The sequence below is a fragment of the Salmo trutta genome, chromosome 23 (assembly GCF_901001165.1).
Source record: "Salmo trutta chromosome 23, fSalTru1.1, whole genome shotgun sequence".
Classification (NCBI taxonomy): Eukaryota; Metazoa; Chordata; class Actinopteri; order Salmoniformes; family Salmonidae; genus Salmo; species Salmo trutta.
The window spans coordinates 35,638,309-35,663,109 of NC_042979.1; the positions used below are offsets into that span (position 1 = coordinate 35,638,309).

The 24,801-nt window shown below is 44.7% G+C and overlaps 1 protein-coding gene across 1 annotated transcript in view; it reads left to right on the forward strand.

Annotated features, from left to right (window-relative positions):
• garnl3 (GTPase activating Rap/RanGAP domain like 3) overlaps positions 1 to 24,801 on the forward strand; it is a gene marked incomplete in the record, with an annotated part of 164,142 nt that overhangs the window by 31,511 nt on the left and 107,830 nt on the right. Inside the window, 1 exon segment of the mRNA XM_029710021.1 lies at positions 24,148 to 24,207. Coding sequence (XP_029565881.1) covers positions 24,148 to 24,207 — 60 coding nt within the window.

A 24,801-nucleotide genomic window follows, 5' to 3' on the forward strand; every position in this document is an offset into this window, starting at 1 on the left:
GTGCCTGTGTCTGTCTGTCTGTACATGCGTGTGTGTGTGTATGTTTCCTACTGTAACCGTACCCCTTAGGGCAGTAAATAGGGTGGGGGTGTTCATATGTCTTCGGTTGTTTGTGTGTAACTCCATCCTAACGTGATCGTCAAGGTGTCATTTCTTCAGGGTCCCTTTGTAATGCTTGTCTTTAAAGGGGTAATTTGCAATTCAAACAACAACAAAGCAGTCACCCCACCTTTGTTTTGGTGAACAGCTGTGGGATTGGCCTGGAGAAATTGAACCACTCTCAAATTCATAGACAAAGCTATGGATACATTTTTACATTTTAGTCATTTAGCAGACGCTCTTATCCAGAGCGACTTACAGTAGTGAGTGCATACATTTCATTTCATGCATTTTTTTCTTTCTTTTGTACTGGCCCCCCGTGGGAATCGAACCCACAACCCTGGCGTTGCACACACCATGCTGGCGTTGCAAACACCAACACCATGCAAATACCAACTGAGCCACAGGGAAGGATACAAGGACAGATCAAAATTATATATATTTTTTATTATTATATAAAAAATGTTAGCCCTATTTTCTTCCCAATCCCCCCCCCCCCCCCCATGGTACTCCTCATCACGGCCGGTTGTGATACAGCCCTGGATCAAACCTGGGTCTGTAGTGATGCCTCTAGCACTGCGATGCAGTGCCTTAGACCGCTGCGCCACTTGGGAGGCTCCAAAATGATAGTTTTAACCATGTTTTTAAACTACACTGTGTTTTTTATGGGGTACGCCAGTTGAACTAAGCTTAAGTTGAATTAATAACCCACTGGGCACAGACGTCAGTTCAATGTCTAGTTTTGATTTACATTTGGATGAGTTGTCAACTAACATGAATGTATTCGTATTTGTATTTATTAAGGATCCTCATTAACGGCTGACTTGGTGGCAGCTACTCTTCCTGGGGTCCAGCAACATTAAGGCAGTTATATACAATTTATAATAATACAGGACATTACATTTCATAACCGTTTCACAACACATTAAGTGTGTGCCCTCAGGCCACTACTCTACTACCACATATTTACAATAGAACATCCATGTGCGTGTGTGTGTCTGTGCCTGTGTGTGTGTCTCTTCACAATCCCCGCTGCTTGCATCAGTTGCCTGATGTGGAATAGAGTTCCATGTAGTCATGGCTCTATGTAGTACTGTGCGCCTCCCATAGTCTGTTCTTGACTTGGGGACTGTGAAGAGACCTCTTGTGGCATGTCTTGTGGGGTATGCATGGGTGTCTGAGCTGTTTGCCAATAGTTTAGACAGACAGCTCGGTGCATTCAACATGTCAATACCTCTCATAAATAACAGTAGTGATGAAGTCAATCTCTCCTCCACTTTGAGCCATGAGACATTTATATGCATATTATTAATATTAGCTCTGTGTGTACATTTAAGGGCCAGCCGTGCTGCCCTGTTCTGAGACATAGGTCATTTTCCTAAATCCTTCTTTGTGGTACCTGACCACACGACTGAACAGTAGTCCAGGTGCTACAAAACTAGGGCCTGTAGGACCTGCCTTGTTGATAGTGCTGTTAAGAAGGTAGAGCAGTGCCTTTATTATGGACCGACTTCTCCCCATCTTAGCTACTGTAGTATCAATCTGTTTTGACCATGATAGTTTACAATCCAGGGTAACTCCAAGTAGTTTAGTCACCTCAACTTGCTCAATTTCCACATTATTTATTACAAGATCTAGTTGAGGTTTAGGGTTTAGTGAATGATTTGTCCCAAATACAATGCTTTTAGTTTGTGAAATATTAAGAACTAACTTATTCCTTGCCACCCACTCTGAACCTAACTGCAACTCTTTGTTAAGTGTTGCAGTGATTTCACTCACTGTAGTAGCTGACATGTATAGTTTTGAGTCATCCGCATACATATACACACTGGCTTTACTCAAAGCCAGTGGCATGTCATTAATAAAGATTGTAAAAAGTAAAGGGCCTAGACAACTGCCCTGGGGAATTCCTGATTCTACATGGATTGTGTTGGAGAGGCTTTCATTAAAGAACACCCTCTTTGTTCTGTTAGACAGGTAACTCTTTATCCACAATATAGCAGGGGGTGTAAAGCCATAACACATACATTTTTCCAGCAGCTGACTATAATCGATAATGTCAAAAGCCACACTGAAGTCTACCAGAGCAGTCCCACAATCTTTTTATCATCAATTTCTCTCAGCCAATCATCAGTAATTTGTGTAAGTGCTGTGCTTGTTGAATGTCCTTCCCTATAAGCGTGCTGAAAGTCTGTTGTCAATTTGTTTACTTTAAAATAGCATTATATCTGGTCAAACACAATTTTTTCCAAAAGTTTACTAAGGGTTGGTAACAGGCTGATTGGTTGGCTACTTGAGCCAGAAAAGGGGGCTTTACTATTCTTGGGTAGCGGAATTAATTATGCGTTGCTCCAGGCCTGAGGGCACACGCTGACTAGTAGGCTTAGATTGAAGATATTTCAAATAGGAGTGGCAATACCATCCGCTATTATCCTCAGTGATGTCCATCCAAGTTGTCGCTTGTCATTGTTGACAGACAACAATAATTGTTTAATCTCTTCCACACTCACTGTAAGGAGTTAAAAATTACAATGCTTGTCTTTCATAATTTCATCAGTTATACTTGGATGTGTAGTGTCAGCGTGTTGTTGCTGGCATGTCATGCCTAAATTTGCTAATCTTGCCAATGAAAAATCATTAAAGTAATTGGCAATCAGTGGGTTTTGTGATGAATGGGCCATCTGACTCAATAAATGATAGAACGTGAAATCAACAAAACATTTCACCATGTCATTGGATTAAGGTTAAAACAGGAATTTCCCTAACGATGCTAACTTTTTTTTTTAATCCAATCAGTTTATCGCGTTGATTCAATGTCATCACATCATTTTTATTGTTGAAATGATTTGGAAACAACGTTGATTCAACCAGTTTTTGCACAGTGGAAAGTTATATTCTTCAAGAATCAATGGCTACAGTACATTCGGAAAGTATTCAGACTCCTTGACTTTTTCCACATTTTGTTACGTTAGAGCCTTATTTTAAAATGTATTTAATTGTTTTTTTCCCTCGTCAATCTACACACAATACCCCATAATGACAAAACAAAAACAGGTTTTAGATCATTTTGCATTATGTATAAATAAAAAACCCGGAATATCACATTTACATAAGAATTCAGACCCTTTACTCAGTACTTTATTGAAGCAACTTTGGCAGCGATGACAGCCTCAAGTCTTCTTGGGTATGACGCTACAAGCTTGGCACACCTGTATTTGGGGAGTTTCTCCCATTCTTTTCTGCAGATCCTCTCAAGCTCTGTCAGGTTGGATAGGGAGCGTTGCTGCACAGCTATTTTCAGATCTCTCCAGAGATGTTCGATCGGGTTCAAGTCTGGGATCTGGCTGGGCCACTCAAGGACATTCAGAGACTTGTCCCGAAGCCACTCCTGTGTTGTCTTGGCTGTGTGCTTAGGGTCGTTGTCCTGTTGGAATGTAAATCTTCGCCCCAGTCTGAGGTCCTGAGCGCTCTGGAGCAGGTTTTCATCAAGGATCTCTCTGTACTTTGCGCCGTTCATCTTCCCCTTGATTCTGACTAGTCTACCAGCCCCTGTTGCTGAAACACATCCCCACAGCATGATGCTGCCACCACCATGCTTCACCGCGGGGATGGTGCCAGGTTTACTCCAGATGTAACACTTTGCATTCTGGCCAAAGAGTTCAATCTTGGTTTCGTCAGACCAGAGAATCTTGTTTGTCATGGTCTGATAGTCTTTAGGTGCCTTTTGGCAAACTCCAAGCAAGCTGTCATGTGCCTTTTACTGAGGAGTGGATTCCATCTGGCCACTCTACCATAAAGGCCTGATTGGTGGAGTGCTGCAGAGATGGTTGTCCTTCTGGAAGGTTTTCCCATCTCCACAGAGGAACTCTGGAACTCTGTCAGATTGGCCCTCGGGTTCTTGGTCACCTCCCTGACCAAGGCCCTTCTCCCCCGATTGCTCAGTTTGGCCAGGTGGCCAGTTGTAGGAAGAGTCTGGGTGGTTCCAAACTTCTTCCATTTAAGAACGATGGAGGCCACCGTGTTCTTGGGGACCTTCAGTACTGCAGAACTTTTTTGGTACTCTTCCCCAGATCTGTGCCTCGACACAATCCTGTTTCGGAGCTCTACAGACAATTCCTTCGACCTCATGGCTTGTTTTTTTTTATATAAACAGGTGTGTGCCTGTCCAAATCATGTCCAATCAATTGAATTTACCACAGGTGGAGTCCAATCTAGTTGTAGACACATCTCAAGGATGATCAATGGAAACAGGACGCACCTGAGCTCAATCACGAGTCTTATAGCAAAGGGTCTGAATACTTATGTAAACAAGGTATTTCTGTTATTTTATTTTTATAAATTTGCAAAAAAGAATTGCCTGTTTTTGCCTTGTTATTATGGGGTATTGTGTGTAAATTGATAAGGAATTTTTTGGAGTGACTCAATTTTAGAATAAGCCTGTAACGTAACAAAATGTTGAAAAAGTCAAAGGGTCTAAATACTTTCCGAATGCACTGTATGCACTACCGTTCAAAAGTTTGGGGTCATTTTGAAATGTAGCCACGCATTGGCTGATGCGCCAAATATGCTAATATTGGTCCCATGACTTGAATGAGATTTGTGCCACAAATGCTAAAATATGAGCATTTGGAAACAGTGCCAGGGAAGCTACACCAAAAGCATGGATTGCTGTCATACCTTGTCCATAGACTGCTTACAGGACAGCTAAAACCAATGTGTCATTTTGTAATTTGTCTGAACTATCCCTTTAACATAGAAACCATATCAGGCTGTTTATGTTTGAATAACATATACAATAGACCACATTAACTGGAATGATATTCACTCTCACAAAAATAACAAGCTATCTCTCTCTCATTCCCTTCATCTTTCTCTCATTCCCTCACTCCATTAATGTTTTGTTCCTTCCTCCCACGTCTGTTTTGTGCTCTAACTTTCTGTTTATATCTCTCTTTCTACATTTGTCTTCCACTCGCTCCGTCTATGTTTCAACTCTCTGTCCCGCCTTCTCTCTCTTCTCTTCCTTTCTCCCGCTGCTGTCTCTTCCTTCCTAACCGAACATATCAGGCATCTTTCTGGTCCTGACGAGAAAAAAAAGGTTTGGGGAGGTTCCTTCTGCACTGTTGAACCAATCCAGTAAATGTGGTGGAGGAGTTAAGATGGAGTGTCGGCTTGTTAACGTCAAAAAGCGGATGTCGCCGCACAGGCTCTCTTTCCATTTATCCTGAAAACCGGATGCTTCCGGTTGTCATGACCCCACAGAGGGTGCTTCCTCCCTACTCACCCCACACTCCTCCCACATCTCTCTTTCTCTCTCTCTCTCTCTCTCTCTCTTTCTCTCCCCCTCTCTCTCTCTCTTTCTCTCTGACCTGCTGTATAATTTAGTGGTGTGTGTGCGTGCATTAGTGTGTGTGTGTGTGTGTGTGTGTGTGTGTGTGCGTGTGTAACTTCTCTGTGAGTAAGTGTGTGTGTGAGAGAGGACTCAAGGAGTGGCTGTGATCGGGCTGTTGCAGTCTGCCATCCAGCTTCTGAGGTGTGTAAGTAAGTGGAGAACTGCAGTCCGTCTCCCTTTCCATCCCTCATCCTTCCAGCCCCCACCCCAGCAGAAAAGGTTAAACAGACAGAGAGTTAATCAAGCCAAAGACATGGAGATTAAAGAGAGAGAGAAAGAGAGGTAGATGGAGGGAGAGAGAGATAACGAGAGGTGGAGTTAGAGAGAGAGGTGGAGTTAGAGAGAGAGGTGGAGTTAGAGAGAGGAAGTGTTTGAGAGAGAGAGGTGGAGTTAGAGAGAGAGAGGTGGTGTTAGAGAGAGGTGGAGTTAAAGAGAGAGAGAGGTGGTGTTAGAGAGAGGTGGCGAGAGAGAGGATGTGTTAAAGAGAGAGGAGGTAGTCTGAGAGAGAGGTGCTCTCAATGACCTCATCCTCGCACTGACCTCGCTCCTGAGTGGGATTATGGGTAGGCCCGGGGGAGTGGGAGGGATGACTGATTGTGGGAGATCAGAAAGGCCAAAGGCACTACCATACCTAGTAGCCTCCACACACACGCACGCACACACACTTGTGCACAGACACACACTTAAGAGTACAAATGCGCGCACAGGCACGCACACACACACACTTCTTACTCACTGTATTTGAGGACAAGAAAGTCATTAGCAGCTTTTCTGTATGAGTGGCCAGGGGTGTGTTCTGAATATGGAATACAGAGTGAGGAACAACCTTGAGAGACATCACTCAATGCCAGGCTAGTTAGACACAGACACAAATCAGACAGAACACTGGGTAGGCTCTGCTCTCTATCAGTAAGACTGGAAAAGAACAGAGAAAAAAATGATTTGAATATAACCACGATAATCGAGAATTTCAAAAAGCATTTCTCTACGGCTGGCCATGCTTTCCTCCTGGCTACCCCAACCCCGACCAACAGCTCTGCACCCCCCGCAGCTACTTGCTGAAGCCTCCCCAGCTTCTCCTTCACCCAAATCCAAATCCAGATACCCCTATTACCAGTCTGTTCAACCTCTCTTTCGTATCGTCCGAGATCCCTAAAGATTGGAAAGCTGCCGCGGTCATCCCCCTCTTCAAAGGGGGTGACACTCTAGACCCAAATTGTTACAGACCTATATCCATCCTGCCCTGCCTTTCTAAGGTCTTCGAAAGCCAAGTTACTGACCATTTCGAATACCACCGTACCTTCTCCGCTGTGCAGTCCGGTTTCCGAGCTAGTCACGGGTGCACCTCAGCCATGCTCAAGGTACTAAATGATATAATAACCGCCATCGATAAAAGACAGTACTGTGCAGCTGTCTTCATCGGCCTGGCCAAGGCTTTCGACTCTGTCAATCACCGTATTCACCGTATTCTTATCGGCAGACTCAACAGCCTTGGTTTCTCAAATGACTGCCTCGCCTGGTTCACCAACTACTTCTCCGATAGAGTTCAGTGTGTCAAATCGGAGGGCCTGTTGTCCGGACCTCTGGCAGTCTCTATGGGGGTACCACAGGGTTCAATTCTCGGGCCGACTCTTTGTATATACAGTGAGGGAAAAAAGTATTTGATCCCCTGCTGATTTTGTACGTTTGCCCACTGACAAAGAAATTATCAGTCTATAATTTTAATGGTATGTTTATTTGAACAGTGAGAGACAGAATAACAACAACAAAATCCAGAAAAACGCATGTCGAAAATGTTATAAATTGATTTGCATTTTAATGAGGGAAATAAGTATTTGACCGCTCTGAAAAACATGACTTAGTACTTGGTGGCAAAACCCTTGTTGGCAATCACAGAGGTCAGACGTTTCTTGTAGTTGGCCACCAGGTTTGCACACATCTCAGGAGGGATTTTGTCCCACTCCTCTTTGCAGATCTTCTCCAAGTCATTAAGGTTTCGAGGCTGACGTTTGGCAACTCGAACCTTCAGCTCCCTCCACAGATTTTCTATGGGATTAAGGACTGGAGACTGGCTAGGCCACTCCAGAACCTTAATGTGCTTCTTCTTGAGCCACTCCTTTGTTGCCTTGGCCGTGTGTTTTGGGTCATTGTCATGCTGGAATACCCATCCACGACCCATTTTCAATGCCCTGGCTGAGGGAAGGAGGTTCTCACCCAAGATTTGACGGTACATGGCCCCGTCCATCGTCCCTTTGATGCGGTGAAGTTGTCCTGTCCCCTTAGCAGACTAACACCCCCAAAGCATAATGTTTCCACCTCCATGTTTGATGGTGGGGATGGTGTTCTTGGGGTCATAGGCAGCATTCCTCCTCCTCCAAACACAGAGAGTTGAGTTGATGCCAAAGAGCGCCATTTTGGTCTCATCTGACCACAACACTTTCACCCAGTTGTCCTCTGAATCATTCAGATGTTCATTGGCAAACTTCAGACGGGTCTGTATATGTATTCTTGAGCAGGGGGACCTTGCGGGCGCTGCAGGATTTCAGTCCTTCACGGCGTAGTGTGTTACCAATTGTTTTCTTGGTGACTATGGTCCCAGCTGCCTTGAGATCATTGACAAGATCCTTCCGTGTAGTTCTGGGCTGATTCCTCACCATTCTCATGATCATTGCAACTCCCCAAGGTGAGATCTTGCATGGAGCCCCAGGCCGAGGGAGATTGACAGTTCTTTTGTGTTGCTTCCATTTGCGAATAATCGCACCAACTGTTGTCACCTTCTCACCAAGCTGCTTGGCGATGGTCTTGTAGCCCATTCCAGCCTTGTGTAGGTCTACAATCTTGTCCCTGACATCCTTGGAGAGCTCTTTGGTCTTGGCCATGGTGGAGAGTTTGGAATCTGATTGATTGATTGCTCGCTCCTGTGGACAGGTGTCTTTTATTCAGGTAACAAACTGAGATTAGGAGCACTCCATTTATTAAGTGTGCTCCTAATCTCAGCTCATTACCTGTATAAAAGACACCTGGGAGCCAGAAATCTTTCTGATTGAGAGGGGGTCAAATACTTATTTCCCTCATTAAAATGCAAATCAATTTATAACATTTTTGACATGCGTTTTTCTGGATTTTTTGGTTGTTATTCTGATTCTCACTGTTCAAATAAAGCAACTATTAATATTATAGACTGATCATATCTTTGTCAGTGGGCAAACATACAAAATCAGCAGGGGATCAAATACTTTTTTCCCTCATTGTATCAACGATGTCACTCTTGCTGCAGGTGATTCCCTGATCCACCTCTACGCAGACGACACCATCCTGTATACATGTGGCCCTTCTTTGGACACTGTGTTAATTAACTAACCTCCAGACGAGCTTCAATGCCATACAACACTTCTTCCGTGGCCTCCAACTGCTCTTAAACGCTAGTAAAACTAAATGCATGCTTTTCAATTGATCGCTGCCCGCACACGCCCGCCCGACTAACATCACTACTCTGGACGGTTCTGACTTAGAATATGTGGACAACTACAAATACCTAGGTGTCTGGCTAGACTGTAAACTCTCCTTCCAGACTCATATTAAGCATCTCCAATCCAAAATTAAATCTAGAATCGGCTTCCTATTTCGCAACAAAGCCTCCTTCACTCACGCTGCCAAACATGCCCTCGTAAAACTCACTATCCTACCGATCCTCGACTTCGGCAATGTCATTTACAAAATAGCCTCCAACACTCTACTCAGCAAACTGGATATATACCACCCATATACCACCCACCACTGCGACCTGTATGCTCTCGTCGGCTGGCCCTCGCTACATATTCGTCGCCAGACCCACTGGCTCCAGGTCATCTATAATTCTATGCTAGGTAAAGCTCTGCCTTATCTCAGCTCACTGGTCACCATAACAACACCCACCCATAGCACACGCTCCAGCAGATATATCTCACTGGTCGTCCCCAAAGCCAACACCTCTTTGGCCGCCTTTCCTTCCAGTTCTCTGCTGCCAATGACTGGAATGAACTGCAAAAATCGCTGAAGTTGGAGACTTGTATCTTCCTCACGAACGTTAAGCATCAGCTATCTGAGCAGGTTACCAATCGCTGCATCTGTACGCAATCCATCTGTAAATAGCCCACCCAACTACCTACCTCATCCCCATATTGTTTTTATTTACTTTTTTGCTCTTTTGCACACCAATATTTCTACTTGCACATCATCATCTGCACATCTATCACTCCAGTGTTAATTTAATAAATTGTAATTACTTAGCTACTATGGCCTATTTATTGCCTTACCTCCTTACGCCATTTGCACACACTGTATATAGACTTTTTCTATTGTGTTATTGACTGTATGTTTGTTTATTCCATGTGTAACTCTGTGAGGCTGGGCTGGAACAACAACCTACACACCCTGCTAGAGATATAAGACCAGGATGGATGACCACTATTGTTCATCTGTTGTAAACTATTCCCTCCCCTCTCTAACCCCTCCCCTCCCCTCTCTAACCCCTCTCCTCTCTAACCACTCCCCTCTCTAACCCCTCCCTCCCCTCCCCTCTCTAACCCCTCCCCTCTCTAACCCCTCCCCTCTCTAATCCCTCCCTCCCCCTCCCCTCTCTAACCCCTCCCTCCCCTCTCTAACCCCTCCCTCCCCTCTAACCCCTCTCCCCTCTCTAAACCCTCCCTCCCTTCTCTAACCCCTCCTCTCCCCTCTTTAAACCCTCCCTCCCTTCCCCTCTCTAACCACTCCCCTTCTCTAACCCACTCCCTCCCCTTCCCCTCTCTAACCTCCTCACCCCCTTCTGTCCTCTCTGTTACCACTCACACTGTGTCCATGGTTACCTACTACAACACACAGATCACCAAACCCGGTCTGAACACACACACATTATTACACAGTTACTAACATGCTCATTGGTTAGATGAACTGTCAATGCGGGTGCGCACATACACAGACACACACAGACACACACACACACACAATGACAAACACTGACTGACACACACAAACGCACCAACACACATACCACACACACACACACCACAAATTGTTATGGTTGTAAATCAAATCACATTTGGTTGCGTACCCATATTTTGCGGATGTTATCGCAGATGCAGCGAAATGCTTATGTTAATAATCCCCAAAAAGTCATACAAAAAAATAACAAAAATCAGAACCGGCAATGAGTCCTTCATAACGCTTGACTTATTCCCAATTTTTTAGTGTTACAGTTGAAATTCAAAATGGGTTAATTTATATATATTAACTCTCACCCATCTACACAAAATACCCCATAATGACAAAGTGAAAACAAATGACATACATAAATATCTAATTTACATAAGAATTATCCACACCCCAAAGTCAATACTTTGTAGAAGCACCTTTGGCAGCGATTACAGCTTTGAGTCTTTCTAGGTACTTCTCTAAGAGCTTTCCACATCAGGTTTCCACTGTGCGCATTCCCTCTGAATATGCCGATTTGGCTATCGCCTTCTGTAAGAAGAGGGCGACCCGATTACCACCTCATCGACGAGGGGATTGCGCGATAAACCTCCAGGTAAACGCTACACTTCCCAGGAGTCACGTGTACCCATTGTCACAAGAGGAAACGCTGGCTATGGAGACATATGTCACGGAATCTCTGAGACAGGGGTACATTCGGCCCTCCATGTCACCCGTCTCCTCGAGTTTCTTTTTTGTGAAGAAAAAGGAGGGGGGTCTGCGTCCGTGCATTGATTATCGAGGTCTAAATTCCATCACAGTGGGGTTTAGTTACCCGCTACCTCTCATCGCTACGGTGGTGGAATCATTTCACGGAGCGCGTTTTTTCACGAAACTGGACCTCAGGAGCACGTACAATCTGGTGCGTATTCGGGGAGGAGACGAGTGGAAAACCGCGTTTAGTACCACATCGGGCCACTATGAGTACCTCGTCATGCTGTATGGGTTAAAGAATGCTCCAGCCGTTTTTCAACCCTTTGTCGACGAGATTCTCCGGGACCTGCACGGGCAGGGTGTGGTGGTGTATATTGATGACATCCTGATCTATTCTGCCACGTGCGCCGAGCATGTATCCCTGGTGCGCAAGGTGCTTGGGCGACTGCTGAAGCATGACCTGTACGTTAAGGCTGAGAAATGTGTGTTTTCCAAACGAGCCGTTTCTTTCCTGTGGTATCGCATTTCCACCTCGGGGGTGGTGATGGAGTGTGACCGCGGTAAGGCCGTGCGTAATTGTCCGACTCCGACCACGGTAAAGGAGATGCAGCGGTTCTTAGGGTTTGCCAATTACAACCGGAGGTTTATCCGGGGCTTTGGTCAGGTGGCTGCTCCCATTACCTCACTGCTGAAGGGGGGCCCGGCGTGCTTGCGCTGGTCAGCAGAGGCGAACAGAGCTTTCAGTCATCTGAAGGAGCTGTTTACCGACGCTCCCGTGCTGGCTCATCCGGACCCCTCTTTGGCATTCATAGTGGAGGTGGACGCGTCCGAGACTGGGGTGGGGGCCGTGCTATCACAGCGCTCGGGCACACCACCAAAACTTTTCAAGGAAGCTCGGTCCGGCGGAGCAGAACTATGACGTGGGGGACCGGGAGTTGTTAGCTGTAGTCAAAGCTCTGAAAGTGTGGAGACACTGGCTTGAGGGGGCTAAGCACCCTTTCCTCATCTGGACTGACCACCGTAATCTCGAGTACATCCGGGCAGCTAGGAGACTGAATCCGCGTCAGACCAGGTGGGCCATGTTCTTTACCCGATTTCGTTTCACAATCTCCTATCGGCCAGGCTCCTTAAACACGAAGGCCGACGCGCTGTCCCGCCGATATGACACCGAGGAGAGGGCCATCGATCCAACTCCCATCCTCCCAGCGTCATGCTTGGTAGCACCAGTGGTATGGGAGGTGGACGCGGAGATTGAGCGGGCGTTACGGTTGGAACCTGCACCATCTCAGTGTCCAGCAGGTGCTCAGTACGTGCCGCTTGGTGTCCGTGATCGATTGATTCGATGGGCCCATAATCTCCCCTCTTCGGTTCACCCTGGGATCGAGAGGACAGTGCGGAGTCTTAGGGGAAAGTACTGGTGGCCCACATTGGCTAAGGATGTGAGGTTTTATGTCTTCTCCTACTCGGTGTGCGCTCAGAGCAAGGCTCCTCGACACCTGCCTAGAGGGAAATTACAGCCCCTCCCCGTTCCACAGCGGCCGTGGTCGCACTTGTCTGTGGACTTTCTCACGACCTTCCCACATCTCAGGGGAACACCACAATCCTGGTTGTTGTGGATCGGTTCTCGAAGTCCTGCCGTCTCATCCCATTGCCCGGTCTCCCTACGGCTCTGCAGACTGTGGAGGCCCTGTTTACCCATGTCTTCCGGCACTACGGGGTGCCCGAGGACATCGTTTCTGATCGGGGTCCCCAGTTCACGTCCAGAGTTTGGAGGGCGTTCATGGAACGGTTGGGGGTCTCGGTCAGCCTGACCTCGGGTTTCCACCCCGAGAGTAATGGGCAGGTGGAGAGAGTGAACCAAGAGGTGGGTAGGTTTCTACGGACGTACTGCCGGGACCGGCCCAGGGAATGGGTGAGGTACGTCCCATGGGCAGAGGTAGCCCAAAACTCCCTCCGTCACTCATCGACTAACATGTCACCGTTCCAGTGTGTGTTGGGCTACCAGCCGGTCTTGGCTCCATGGCACCAGAGCCAGACCGAGGCTCCTGTGGTGGAGGAGTGGGTACAGCGCTCGAAGGACACTTGGAGAGCCGTCCAGGACGCATTAACAAAGGCGAGTGGGCGGCAGAAGAAGAGCGCTGACCAGCACCGCATTGAGACCCCTGTGTTTGCACCAGGGGATCGACTCTGGCTCTCGGCCCAAAACCTGCCCCTCTGCCTGCCCCGCCCGGAAGCTGGGGCCGCAGTGTGTAGGGCCGATTAAAGTCATGAGGAGGATAAACGAGGTGTGTTACCGGTTACAACTTCCATTTTACTACCGTATTAACCCCTCGTTTCATGTGTCTCTCCTCAGGCCGGTGGTGGCTGGTCCCCTGCAGGAAGGTGAGGTGCCGGAGGTCCCTCCACCCCCTCTGGACATTGGGGGGTCCCCGGCGTATACTATACGCGCCATTCTGGACTGCAGACGTCGGGTGGGGGGCCTACAGTACCTCATAGACTGGGAGGGGTACGGCCCGGAGGAGAGGTGCTGGGTACCGGTGAAGGACATTTTGGATCCCTCACTTCTGAGGGACTTCCACCGCCTTCATGGGGATCGCCCTGCACCTCGTCCTCCGGGTTGCCCTCGAGGCCGGTGGCGGTGCGCTGCGAGAGCCGCGCGTCGGGGGGGGGGGGGGGTACTGTCACGAATCCCACTGAAGGTGGCTCCCCTGCCTGCTCGAGCGGCGCTTGGCGGTCGTCGTCGCCGGCCTACTAGCCACCGCTGATCCCTTTTTCCTTTTCTGTTTGTATAGTCTTATTGGTTGCACCTGTTCCCTATTGTGTTTCTTGATTTGTGTTTATTTAAGCCTGCTTACTTTTGCTGTCGTTGTATTTTTTGGATGTGCTGGCTTACGCCTTGTATTCTCTCTCCGGTCTGTGTGCCCGTTGTTCTGGGTTGGTCGTTTGTTTACGCGCCCGTTTGTTTTGGCGTTGACCGTTTTGTGCCGGAAAGAATAAAGGACATTATACCTTACCTCTGCTCTCTGCGCTCCTTACCTCTGCTCTCTGCGCTCCTAGCTCCTACCACCACTCCTAGTATCCCGTGACAGAAGCATTTGTGTATAGTGAGTCCACCAGATCAGAGGCTTAGCATTCTAAATGTAATGAGTACTTTTGGGTGTCAGGGAAAAGGTATGGGAGTAAAAGTACATATTTTCTTTAGGAATGTAGTGGAGTAAAAGTATAAGTTGTAAAAAATATAAATAGTAAAGTACAGATACCCCCCCAAAACTACTTAAGTACTACTTCAAAGCATTTTTACTTTGTTACTGCTCTCAGAGAACTAAGTAGTAATGCTAGGTTTTACACAGTTAAATGTAACAAATAACTATTTTTCATAAATAAATAATACATTTGTGACATCAATATTTTAAAAATACAATATTTCAATACAGTTATATGAGATCTGTAAGCTTTGCAAAACATTTACATTTTAGTTAATTAGCAGATGATCTTATCCAGAGCGACTTACTATGTATGTATTCATCTTAAGATAGCTAGGTGAGACAACCACATGTCACAGTCAATCAAATATACAGGATTTGAACATTCCATTCCAGCTAAACAATGGATATACACTGAGTGTACAAAACATTAAGAATATCTTCTATTTCCATGATATAGACTGACCAGGTGAATCCAGGTGAAAACTATGATCCCTTATTGATGTCACCTGTTAAATCTACTTCAATCAGTGTAGATGAAGGGAGGAGTCAGGTTAAAGAAGGACTTTTAAGCCATGAGACAATTGAGACATAGATTGTTTATGTGTGACATTCAGAGGGTGAATGGGAAAGACAAAAGATGAAAGTACCTTTGAACAAGGTATTGTAGTAGGTGCCAGTAGCACCAGTTTGAGTGTGCCATGAATTGCAACAGTTTCCAGTGTGTATCAATAATGGTCCAACACTCAAAGGACATCCAGCCAACTGGACACAATTGTGGGAATGGAAGCATTGGAGTCAACATGGGCCAGCATCCCTGTGGAATGCGTTTGATACCTTGTAAAGTCCATGCCCTGACGAATTGGGGCTGTTCTGAGCAGGGGCGAAAATCTGATATCAACTTTGGAGGGGACAATTACATTACATTTTCTCAAGAGCAATTCCTGAGGGGGACACCAAAAGTAGTGCTGTAACACATAGCCTACATTGTAATATGGTAAATGTATATTGAGGAACCAAAGAAATAAGGTGTTTGCCGTACTCCTAACTACCGGTACCCAAAACTACACAACTAATCACAACAGCAATACCATTGCCTTTAACAAATCTTAGTTCAGTCACCAGTTTAAGTTGAGAGTGGGGGTATCCATGGCATTTTCCAATTATGTTCCTATTTTACAAGTCAAAAAAATTGAGAACCTTTCATAATGTTGCCAAACAAAGACTCAACAAACTTACCTGAGACTCCCTGTCTCTGCCAGTCTGTCCCTGCATATCTGTCCCCAACTCTGCTGTCTGTGTGCCATCTGTTGCCTGCTCTGCCTAATGACATCATTGTGAAACATTTCCATTAGAATTTAATTTCTTTCTTATGAACATTTTATCAACTAGTCTTTGAGATATTAGGCTACTAGGGTTCTTACTATGCGTTTTGGTGTATTGAAAAATACTCTGATGTCCGTCTTTTATTTTTCTGCCATTTTTCTACCTGGCTGGCTGGCTGGCCACACACACACACACAGTGTGTAGGTTATTTACAGTAGGAGATGGGCTTCTATCATCTTCTATCATTCTATTTGGGCTTCGATCTAAAAGGTAGCTAGCAAATGTGAAACGGATTAAAATGACAAGAGTTGACAGCTGTATGAGTTCACCATTTACACAACATATGCTGCAACCTTTTGTAATTTTAAGAGTTTGTTTCATATTGGCTGGCTTCCAACAATAGCTGAATTTGCAAAGCTAGCGAGCACCAATTCAGTTTCAGTGGTGTTTGCTATAATCTTTGCTACCCGGGTTAAATAAAGGTGAAATAAAATAAATAAATAAAAGTTCCCTTGCGACAATTTAGCTTTTGCAACGAGACCATTAAATATATTTAAGACAATGGTAGAAGAGAGTGTAGTTCTGTTCAGTTTGGACTTCAGTTTATCGCTAACCTTATCACAGGGACTTTGAAGCACTAACTTACATCATCTGCATGCTGATCTTGGAATAAATTGACGATAGCAAAGATTCCATCTTTGACGATGCCACATAAATGGAATAGGTACTAGCTAGCTTAATAGTTAATATTTGCGCGCTAGCTCTGCATATTCAGCTAGTGTGTGTGCGCGATTGACTAGATTAACCTCACGTCAGTTACGTTCATTGAGTGCCTTTCAGACAGTAGATACGACCCCTCTGTTACCTTGCCAACTAAGGAACTGGCAGTGGATCAAACCATTGTGAGGCAAAGGGTGGGGGGGGTCGCAATCTTTTGAAACTTAAAAACGCGCTATTAAGTGTCTATAATCAGCACAATTGCTTTCATTGCGTATTATTAATATTATTTAAATTACATAGTTATGTTTCAGTGATATATTGGGGGGACAAATCATATTTTTCCCAGGATGGGGGGGTCGTGTCCCCCCCGGGATTTCCGCCCCTGGGGGTGCAACTCAATATTTGGAAGGTGTTCCTAATGTTTTGTGTATAGCGTTTTGGAAAAAATATATGTTTTCATACACTTCTAAAATCCATTAATAAAAAATCTGAGAACAGTAGTATTTACACACACATGAAGGTACCCATAAGCAATCATTTCTGGTGAAAAGAACACAAATGTGGGGAAAAAAAGGTGGATATAGCGTTTTGGAAGTAAACTCTTAATTTATTCCAGGCTTATTTCTATCACTTGACACTCATCAAATGTTATAAAACTAACCCCCTGTGATTTTCTCTGACATTCAGATAATCCAAGACTGACAGTTGGGTTTCCTGAGAGTGTGTGTGCGTGTGCGCGTGCGTGCGCGCGATGCTCTCTTCCAAGGCAACTACTGTCGTATGAGGAGGTTGGGCTCTGTGCTCTTGGAGCTCGCTGCAAATGTGAACGAGAGAGAGAGAGAGATAGATAGAGAGCGAGGAAGAGGAGAAAAGCAGAGAGAGAGGCAGAGGGGGAGAAAAGGAGAGACAGAGAGGTGTTTTGGTAGAAAAGCTCCATTCTGCCACATGCTGCAACGACAAGCCTGTCTCATCAGCATCCACTGCGAGCTTAAGGGATGAGAATAGCCGAATTGAATGCAGTGGGGGAAATAGGTTTAATATGTGAATAAGGACTTTGAAAGCAGTATGCGTCCGTAGTGAAGAGGAATAAATAGGAAAACAAGCTCTCTGAGTGCTGGACTGATATCGCATGGGGACATGAACAGTGTGGACCCCGCTTCTACCAAACTGTTGACTTTCAACCAACGGTAAATGAACACATTTCGGTCCGTCAGCTAAGTGTTTGCGACTACTATGACCATATTAGTAGACTTGTGTGTTTGTTGTGTATTTGTTGAATGCAGGTCTCTGGTGTTGTCATATGGCGCTCGTAGTTTAGGCTACTGTCACTGCAGCATTTTTGTATGGAATGAAAAACATTCCTTCTCGCCCAAATGTTCAACAAGCAGCAGAAATAAACAAACTCATTAGGCTTTGGACCTATTCATTCATAGTAAAAGTAAACCATGTAATAATAGTGTTAGAAATAGTAACGTACGTTACATAAACATTTGAATGTTAAATGTTTTATGTATGTGTAGGCTCTCCAAATGTTCGCTATTTATGTTGCATTTCTGAGCGACCGCTTGTGAACCATTCTCTCCGTTGCAATGATGTTTGTTTCCCTCTGCAAAACGAGATATTCAAAGCTATTTGAACCTTTGAATCTACAAGTCACCACCAGCCTGAAGTGTCTGAAGCGTTCGACTAGATAGAAGCTACCTGTTATTGGGAGCTTCGGTGCGCAGCCCTTCCACCGTGGCCGCTAATCGATAACACTGTTTCGGGGCATATAGTTGAACGTTGTCAATATTATGAAAGCAACACTGAATTAGTTCGGCTCTGTGAAACGTGTATTGGTGTATTGAATTAGTTGTTTGCTGGGGTGGTACTGGTAGGCAATGTCCACGAACAAACACGGAAAAAACATAAATTATTCATCATAATGCTTTTTAGTTCACGGTAGAATGGAGTTGTATGCGCCAGGCAGCGAAGCCCTGAGAGCATGACAGCATAATAATATTAGTGTGCTCGCGCTCAGGAAAACATCAATACCGATATTGAAATATGTTATCCAAATGAATTGTTATCTGGTTTGCAGACTATCTCAGTTATGATGCGTGTGAGTGCATCATGTTTTAATTTCCAACCACAAGATTTATCAAGTCTAAAACATGCATTCCTCCAGCAAAATAGGACAATATCGCTCTCTCTCTGCTCCTGTAGGAAACCATTCAGTCAGTGTAAGAATGCAGCTTCATCTGCAGTGACCCAATCCTTCCAGAAAAAAGAAACATGATCAGGGTTTCCCCTACCATGACAGCATATAGAGTCCCACGGTGGAGGTGTCATAATACCCATAAAACCTAGCAGTCAAACACGGAAATGGTTCCAATAGTTTTTCCACCATTCATTTTTCCCATAGGGAAATTTAGAAACACTTCAAATAAGGGCTGTGTTTCCTGTAGGCTTACCCTGGCATGATGTTTTAAAAGTCATGTAAATCTCTCTCGGACAAGGTAACTTCTATCAATATATTCGTCTCCATTTACTCTCAGATTTGAAAATGCTAATTAGCATAAACGTAGACATCATGCAAGACTACAAATCCCTGCAAGCTTCTGCACGTCATCTCTAGCTGTCACCTTTGCTAACAGGTATTGTGTCAATTTAAAACTTGTCCAAGACAGTTCAAAGTTCTCATTGAGATCATCATGGCATTTGTAGTTCTTTATGATAGCCATATTAGCAGCTAATTAGCACCTCATTTTTGGGGGGTAAATACAGGCAAATATATTGATAAAACCTTGTCATAGAGAGATTTATACGGTTATCAAAACATCACGCCAGGGTAAGCATAAATGAAACAGCCTTTATTTTAAGGGTTTCTAAAATCCCTTATGGGAAAAATGAATGGTGGAATAACGATTGGGACCATTTCCTTGTTTGACTGCTAGGTTTTATGGGTATTATGACTCATACTGTGGTATTCTGTATGGATGGGATGGGGTTTGACCAGGTGGATGCCAATACTTCAGCATATTTTAAAGTGATCAAACATGTACATTATAGAAATCAATGCTGGTGATAATCAGCTGTGTTGATTCAGAAGGTTGGCGTTTATTGTCATGAATCTTGTTCTGGAGGCAGCTCTACAGAGTGGTCACTAGCTGGCACAGTCACAAAGTCATAACATCTGATTTTAAACCTAACCTTAACCACACTGCTAAGCCTAATTCCTAACCCTAACATTAAATGAAGACCAAAAAGCTCATTTTTGTTTTCTTGAATTTTTATGATATAGCCAATTTTGAATTTACAGCTGGCCCATCTAGTCGGAACATTTAGGCCAAGATTCATGACAAACGTAAACCTTTGTTGATTCACTTGTCTGCTTACAATAGGCTTTTGAGGTTCAGGAAATAAAACATTTGATATGTGTTATAAAGGATTTTCCTTTAGACATGAATAACTCACTAGTAACGTAGCTGACTGTGTTCCACATTGAGGAGCTGGACCTCCTTCCCTCACACACACACACACACACACACACACACACACACACACACACACACACACACACACACACACACACACACACACACACACACAAAACACTTGAACCCCTACCTGTAACCTCCAAATACCTTTTTATGCTGCACTGCCAAATGTACTGAAAAGCCAAAGATGAGGGGATGGAGGGAACGAGGGATGAGCTTAACCAGAAAGACCCCAGTTGTATTTTTTTCATTAACCTAGAGAGGATAGGTGAAGGGCAATAGGGCGGACTCATCCCTTTATCACCCTCCTCCAGGACACTCCTGTGAGAGGTGAAAGACAGAGGGATGAGAAGAAAGAATAACAAGGCAGTAAATTCCAGTATATGAGTTTATTACAGATGGATGGAGAGAGAGAGAGACTGAGAGAAAGAGAGGAGGGGGGAGAATACATTTATCCATAAGCTTGGCCAGGCATAACCACTACTCTAAATTCATCTCCAACGTTGTTCCACTACAGAGAAAGAGAGGGGGGGAGAAAGAGAGTGAGACTGAGAGATAGGGGAGAGAAAGAGAGGGGGCAGATAGAGAGAGGGGGGAGAGAGAGAGAGGGGAGAAAGAGGGGGGAGAGAGAGAGAGGGGAGCGAGAGGAAGGAAAGAGAAAGGGGGAGAGAGATGGGGGAGAAAGAGAGAGACGTTGGCATATCAACTTAGACATAGTTCACATTATGTTCACATTCACAGATCAACGCTCCCATATTGTATTACTATTGTACCACCAACCGGTCATACACACACACACACACACACACACACACACACAATTTCAGACAGATTATCTCTAAGTATACCTAGCAGCACTTTGATGTGTTCCAACAACAGCAGGATGACAGCCCAGCAACATGGACACCATCCAGACTGTGACAGGCTCCCTTTCTCATCTTCCACAGTGTTATACAGGAAGCCTTGCTGTGTCTTTCTAAGCCTCGATATCCACTCTTTCTCTGGAAAATATAGTTGTAGGTATACCGGTACGCAATATTTCGGAATCGTCTAACTTTTGAGACCACTTCACTCTAGCTCTGCTCACAAGGGTTTGATGCTTTGTCTTTGCATATACAGTGCATCGTGAAAGTATACACACCACTTGCACAGTTTTCATATTTTGCTCCCTTAAATTACATCCAAAAAGGAATTACATTGGAAAATACTCTGTTTTCAATTATTGTGGTGGCAGCATCATGTTATGGGTATGCTTTTCACCGGCAGGGACTGGGGAGTTTTTCAGGATCAAAATAAATATAAAAGGAGCAAAGCCTTGTTAAAATGTTAGAGGAAAACCTGCCTCAGTCTTCTGAATACCTAACCCTGGGATAGAGTTTTACTTTTCACCCCCACTCTTAATATTACTGTCCATCAATTATACCCTGATGAAGATAGCTTAGCTGTTGAAACGTTGGTTATTCAATTATTGCATCTGAGCTCCTAGAGTGTGAGGCTCTCCTTTTCTTTTTCAAGTGTTCTACTCCGCTAGCCAGCACCTCGCCTAAACAGGTGTGTGTTTCTTCCGCCTCCACATCAATGATTCCCAGCCAAATGTACTGAGCTTGAGCAATTTGGACAAAAACAATGGATAAATGTTGCCCTAAGAGTTGTGCAGAGGTATAATCTTATTCAAAATGATTTACAGCTGTAATTGCTGCTAAATATGCTCCCACCAAGAATGAACTCTGGGGTGTGAAGACATACGTAATCAAGACATCTTTGTTTAAAATAAAATACAAAATAAAAAATACTTTGAAAATGTGAATTAAATTGAATTGAATGACAAATGAAATGTTAAGGCAGCAAAATGTGAAAACTGCAAGGCGTGTGCAGCCGTTCAGTAGGCACAGTAGCTGCTTTACCTGGTGCTTCCAAGTGGAGCAGAAGATCTTTACCTTGTGTTTCCGAGTGGAGCAGAAGATCTTTACCTTGTGCTTCCGAGTGGAGCAGAAGATCTTTACCTTGTGCTTCCGAGTGGAGCAGAAGATCTTTACCTTGTGTTTTCGAGTGGAGCAGAAGATCTTTACCTTGTGCTTCCGAGTGGAGCAGAAGATCTTTACCTTGTGTTTCCAAGTGGAGCAGAAGATCTTTACCTTGTGCTTCCGAGTGGAGCAGAAGATCTTTACCTTGTGTTTCCAAGTGGAGCAGAAGATCTTTACTAACAGACAACATTACTTCTACTGCTACTTACAGCTATTTTCCTCACATGTACGGTACATGTAGTTCAAGAATTAAACATATATTCCTAATTTTCTCTTTCTGCAAGTGCTGGATTTGGCCACAGCGGCCAATCATTCTGATCTTAACTCCAACCCTCCGATGTCCACAGATTAACCCATCTTTCCCAGTACAATTACATTTAGCTATTTCATTTTGCAAAACATCCCTCCATATTCCTGTGATGTCTTACGAGGCTCCTGAACTTCCCTATTTGTATTGATATTTCTATTGATATTGCCCTAATAATAAATACTTTACCCCAGAGTATAATGATATTTCCCATTGACTGATGGTGGTTTTTCAGATCCCCTAACAATGCATTTTGCAGGTCCATCTGAACCCTGATATTATGACATAACAACCATTCCTGGACCTGACTCCCAAAGCAAGCCACCGATGGACAGCACCAGAAAATATATTCTATTGATTGTTTCCTCATGGCAGTCTGCACAAGACTGTATGTTCAACACCCCATATATTGAGCATTTTTTTTGTAGCAAGTATTTTATATAATGGCTTAAATTGAAAGAAAAAGATTGATGTGTCAGTTGTTGTTTTCTTTATCAGTTCCTACACTCGATGCAAAGGTATTGGGGAATCTAAGACCTGATCCCAACGGTTCCCTTTTGACTTTAAGGGAAACGGATACTTTTTTAGATTTAAGCAATTTATGATTTTTAATGGGTGGCAGACAGACTAATTCTTTCATTTCTTCTTTAAGTAATTGTCTCTTCCAATTTTGTGGCTGAGCCACGATGAGTTGGTTCTAAATTTGTATTGAGCATACAGTACACACTGTTGTTAGTTGCTTGTGTGACATACTTTTACCGTACTTGTTTACAATGTCCTTCATAAATTTCATACCCTTGTAAATTCCATTGAAGAAAATATTTGTTTCTCTATCAGTACATTGGAGTATTATTTGCTGTAATATTGGATCTGCCTGTTCTTGAGGATGCCATTGGTTGAACAGGTTTAATTGGGCCTGAGATGTGAAGGAGATTCCCCCTGCTCCCTCCCGTAGATCTCAAACAAATTCCTGTAACACTCCTGTGTGTGGGTGAGCAGTCTGCTCTCCCAGGCAGACTCCATCTATCATTGTGGACATAATGCAATCAGGGTCCTCGTCTCAATCAGGACTGGTGCTGCTGCTGCTGGCTAGCTAGCCCTACCACAGAGAGAGAACGATGGAGAGAGAGAGGGTGAGAGAGAGGGTGAGAGAGAGAGGGTGAGAGAGAGGGTGAGAGAGAGAGGGTGAGAGAGAGAGGGTGAGAGAGAGATGGAGAGAGGGTGAGGGTGAGAGAGAGATACTATCATAGATACCTAGGAGGAGAGAGAGACTATCATAGATACCTAGAAATAGAGAGAGACTATCATAGATACCTAGAAGGGGGAGAGGGAGAGAGACTATCATAGATACCTAGAAGGAGTAGAGCGAGAGATAAAGACTATCATAGATACCTAGAAGGGGGAGAGGGAGAGAGACTATCATAGATACCTAGAAGGAGTAGAGCGAGAGATAAAGACTATCATAGATACCTAGAAGGGGGAGAGGGAGAGAGACTATCATAGATACCTAGAAGGAGTAGAGCGAGAGATAAAGACTATCATAGATACCTAGAAGGGGGAGAGGGAGAGAGACTATCATAGATACCTAGAAGGGGTAGAGGGAGAGAGACTATCATAGATACCTAGAAGGGGGAGAGGGAGAGAGACTATCATAGATACCTAGAAGGGGGAGAGGGAGAGAGACTATCATAGATACCTAGAAGGGGGAGAGGGAGAGAGACTATCATAGATACCTAGAAGGGGTAGAGGGAGAGAGACTATCATAGATACCTAGAAGGGGGAGAGGGAGAGAGAGAAATAAAGAAACAGAGAGAGAGAGAGAGAGAGACGTAGAGCCGAGTAGCCACCTGTAGGAGTGAGTGAGTGAGTGAGTGTGTCAGTCTCCTGATGGAGGAGAGAGAAAGGAGAGACTGACCACCATGCGTCTGTGTTGCAGCTCTGCCTCGGAGGACTTGGGCTGCAGGCGTGGAGACTTCAGCCGAAAACACTATGGCTCCGTCGAGCTGGTGAGTAACCTCCTATTGACATTCTGTTCCCCTCTCTCCCTTTCTATCTCTCCCTCTTCTCCTCCTTTCTCTGTCCTCCTCCTTCTCTCTCTCCCATTCTATCTCTCCCTCTTCTCCTCCTTTCTCTGTCCTCCTCCTTCTCTCTCTCCCCTTCTATCTCTCCCTCTTCTCCTCCTTTCCCTGTCCTCCTCCTTCTCTCTCTCCCCTTCTATCTCTCCCTCATCTCCTCCTTTCTCTGTCCTCCTTCCCTATTTCCCCTCCTATCTTTCCCTCCTCTTCTCCTTTCCGTGCCCCTCCCCCTCTCTATCTTCCTCCCCCCTTTAATGGATTGATGGAGGGAGGGTTAGAGAGAGAGAGAGAGAGAGAGAGAGAGAGAGAGGTGAGTCATGACTGTCTGGGTGTGGTCCATTGGTCCAGTTTAATAGTGCCTAGCACCATGTAGCATGGCTCACAATTACAGATACAGAGAAACATAAACAGCTATGCTCAGGACCACAGATGATGACATCACCTTCTACTGTTATGACATCACCTGCTGCATCTGAAATGGCACGACATTCCCTGTAAAATAAGGCCTGTTTAGT